A 3,392-nucleotide genomic window follows, 5' to 3' on the forward strand; every position below is an offset into this window, starting at 1 on the left:
GTTTCCATACCTATTTTGCACTGCTGTTAGTCATTATGGTATATAATAATTGTAGCAAAAGAATTGAAAGCAGGAACACAGATACTTGTACACCAATGTTCCTTGCAGCATTATTCACAATAACCATAAGGTGGAAACAGGCTCAATGCCCACCAACAGATGAATGGATAAACAAAATATCATCCATACAATGGAATACTGCTGGACATAAAGATAAATAAAGCCCTGACACATGCTACAGCATAGATGAACCTTGAAAACCTTATGCCAAGTGAAATGTCAGTTAGAAAAGAATAAATACTTTATGATCCCAATTGTATGAAATACCTAGAATAGGCAAGTATATAGAGACCAAACTCTACTAGTGGTTGTCAGGGGTGGTGAGGAAGAAAAAAGAAAGGAAGACTCATTGTGTAGGGGATACTATACTAACAGTGATGCAAAAATTTGAAAATGGGTAGTAATGGCAGTTGAACAACATGAAGAATGTAATTAATGTCCCTGAATAGTACAAGCAAAAAATGTTGACATGACAAATGTTTTGTTACATACATATTGACCAAATTAAACATAAAAAAATAAATGCTTTAACATGTCTTGCTAACAAGGTAAAAATTGTCACAAGGCAGAAGCATGTGTAAGTAAATACATAAATAGGTAAAAACGCATAAGAATAAATATAAAGATAAAATTATTTTTATTATCAAAATGTAAAAAACAAAAACTTGTTACTAGAAGGTTCTAACATTCTGATTCACCCAGTATTCTTTCACTATGACTCATTCTAGAAGCCCAAACCTAAAGCAGATAACACAATCATGAAAAAGAAAATGTTCTCCACAGGAGTTTCTTCAAGGCTCCCTTCATGTCCCTGTTCCTCAGGCTGTAGATAAATGGGTTCATCACTGGAGAGACCACACTGTACATCACTGAGGCTACTGCTGTCTTTTTGGAAAAATGAGTAACTGCAGAACTAATGTACACACCAAAAGCTGTCCCATAGAATAAGAAAACCACTGACAGGTGAGACCCACAGGTGGAGAAAGCTTTATACATTCCACCAGCTGATGGTATTCTCAGAATGGAAGAAATAATTTTAATATAAGAGCAAATAATCGCAAGGAGAGGAACACCACCCAGTATACTAGTTAGTAAATATATCAGGATGTTATTGACAAGAGTATTGGAGCAGGCAAGTTTGATGACCTGAGCAAGATCACAGAAGAAGTGAGGGATTTTCATGTTTGTGCAGAAGGACAGCCTTAGTATCATCAGCCTGTGGAGCAGAGCATCCACCAAACTAATGAACAAGGAGAGTAGAATCAGCAGACCACAGAGGTGAGAGTTCATGATGACTGTGTACCTCAGTGGTTGGCAGATGGCCACATAGCGGTCATAGGCCATTACTGCAAGGAGAAAATTTTCCATGCCTGCAAACACCATGACAGAGCAAGCCTGGGTGAGGCAGCCTGTGTAACTGATGGATTTGTTCTGTGTCTGGATGTTCATCAGCATCTTGGGGACCGTGGTGGTGCTGAAACAGATGTCAGTGAAGGACAAGTTGGAGAGGAAAAAGTACATGGGGGTGTGGAGGTGGGAGTCTGAGCTGATGGCCAGGATAATGAGTAGGTTCCCCAACACAGTGACGAGGTACATGGTCAGGAATAGTCCGAAGAGGAAGGGCTGCAGTTCTGAATCCTCTGAGAGCCCAAGGAGGAAGAATGCTGCTACACCAGTTTGGTTTTCTGATGTCACGTTGTTGATGAGTCTGATGATGGAAGTGATAGGAAAGAGATCTAAAAGTGTTGCTTATTTCAAAGAAATTCTCGCATCTGTATTGTGAAATGAAGTGAATACTACAAATCTTTCTACTCTCTGTCTCTCTCCTTCTCCCTCCCCCCTTTCTATTCCTTCATCTGTCTTTCTCCCATCCTCCCTTCCCCCCTCCTTCTGCTTTTTCTCTTATCCATTACCATACCACTGCACCATATCTCCCCCAAAATATCCACCTGAATAAAGACCCAAATAGCCTCCTTGATTTTTTTTTCTTGTTGTTGTTCTGTGCCTTGAGTCAAATCAGACTCATAGCAATCCTGTAAGACAAAGTAGAACTGCCTCCTAGGGTTTCCAATGAGCAGCTGGTAGATTTGAACTGCTGATCTTTTGGTTAGCAGCCAAACTCTTAGACACTATGACACTAGTGCTCCTTGCTTTAAAAGTCTTCAACTCTCTGACCACATAGGTAGTATTTATGTGTTTATAGAATATCTATTCTTTATCCACATTGTGCCACGTAATAGGAATAAAAGAGAAAAAAATACATAGCTTTTTCCTTGGGAATTTTCCCAAGCCTTCGAGCTAGCAGAAAAACAAACTCTACATCCGTGTTTTAGAACAATGGTTCTCAAACTGCTTTTTGTCAGAATCAGTTGAAGGACTTGTTGAGCCCCCACACTCAGACTATTGGCTTCAGAATTTGGGGTCTAAGGCTCTAAAATAGTTCTTTCTAACAAATTCTCAAGTGCTATTGCTGATGGCCTGGGACTATACTTTGAGGTCCACTCTTCTAGAACGTCAACCATTGTGGTTCATGTACAATCAACTCATCTGCAGGGAGGAAAACATGTGGTGCACTTCATGAGGAGATGGGGACCTGGCTCACCAGGCTCTGCAGAGGGACTTGGGGAGGAGTTCAAGCCCTCGACTCAATCAAGCTTCTTCATTTTCATTTTTTCCTCAAAATTTGTCCTTTCAATTTTCTATTTCCATTGGAATGTCCCATCATTTAGGTTCTTATCCCTTGTTGTTACTGTTCTAATTAATAGTTGTATCATCAGAATTGATAATAATAAATGTCAAAATTGTCAAAAACTGCTGCCATTACCACTACTAACACTTACTGAGCTCTAGCAATTCCAAGCCATTTTTAGGATTTGCTACAGATTCCGTCATTTGCCACTTGAAAAGTTCCAGCTGAATTAAAACCCAGTTGCTTTCCGTGGTATTCAAAGTCACCTAAACTTTGACCACGTAGGTAGTGACAGCATCAAAACAAGACCCACAGTCAGGAGCTGAGGTCAAGATAGAGTGTGCTATATGAAAGTTCATGCTGTTATCCAATTATGGCAATGAGACTCTTTTCTTCCAATTATTTGAAGATGGAAACTTTATTCCCATAAATGATATATACCCATTGCCACTAGGTGATTCCAACTCATAGCATCCCTACAGAACAGAGTTACACTGCTGTATAGAGTTTCCAAGGCTGAAATCTTTGCAAAAACAGACTGCCACATCATCCCCCGGTGGAGAAGCTGGCAGATTGGAACTGCCAACCTTTCAGTTAGCAACAGAGCTCTTAATCACTGCATCATAAGGGCACCAAGGTGATA

General features: G+C 39.9%; 1 protein-coding gene across 1 annotated transcript; it reads right to left on the bottom strand.

Annotated features, from left to right (window-relative positions):
- Window positions 1-816: 816 nt before the first annotated feature.
- Window positions 817-2,952, bottom strand: LOC126071181 (olfactory receptor 7G1-like). The gene is made up of 2 exons (XM_049875435.1): window positions 2,901-2,952; window positions 817-1,796 (listed from the first exon to the last, which is right to left on the bottom strand). The coding sequence occupies exons 1-2, from the start codon at window positions 2,950-2,952 to the stop codon at window positions 817-819; spliced, it is 1,032 nt and encodes a 343-aa protein (XP_049731392.1).
- Window positions 2,953-3,392: the final 440 nt, after the last annotated feature.

The sequence above is a fragment of the Elephas maximus genome, chromosome 3 (genome assembly GCF_024166365.1).
Source record: "Elephas maximus indicus isolate mEleMax1 chromosome 3, mEleMax1 primary haplotype, whole genome shotgun sequence".
Taxonomy (NCBI): domain Eukaryota; kingdom Metazoa; phylum Chordata; class Mammalia; order Proboscidea; family Elephantidae; genus Elephas; species Elephas maximus.

What these genes read in the sequence shown, in the direction of transcription:
- LOC126071181 (XM_049875435.1), bottom strand. Translation starts at nt 2,952, where the DNA reads ATGACGGAATCTGTAGCAAATCCTAAAAATGGCTTGGAATTGCTAGAG. An exon ending in CTTGGAATTGCTAGAGCTCA is followed by an intron (nt 1,797 to 2,900) that starts GTAAGTGTTAGT and finishes CAACACTTTTAG; the next exon opens with ATCTCTTTCCTATCACTTCC.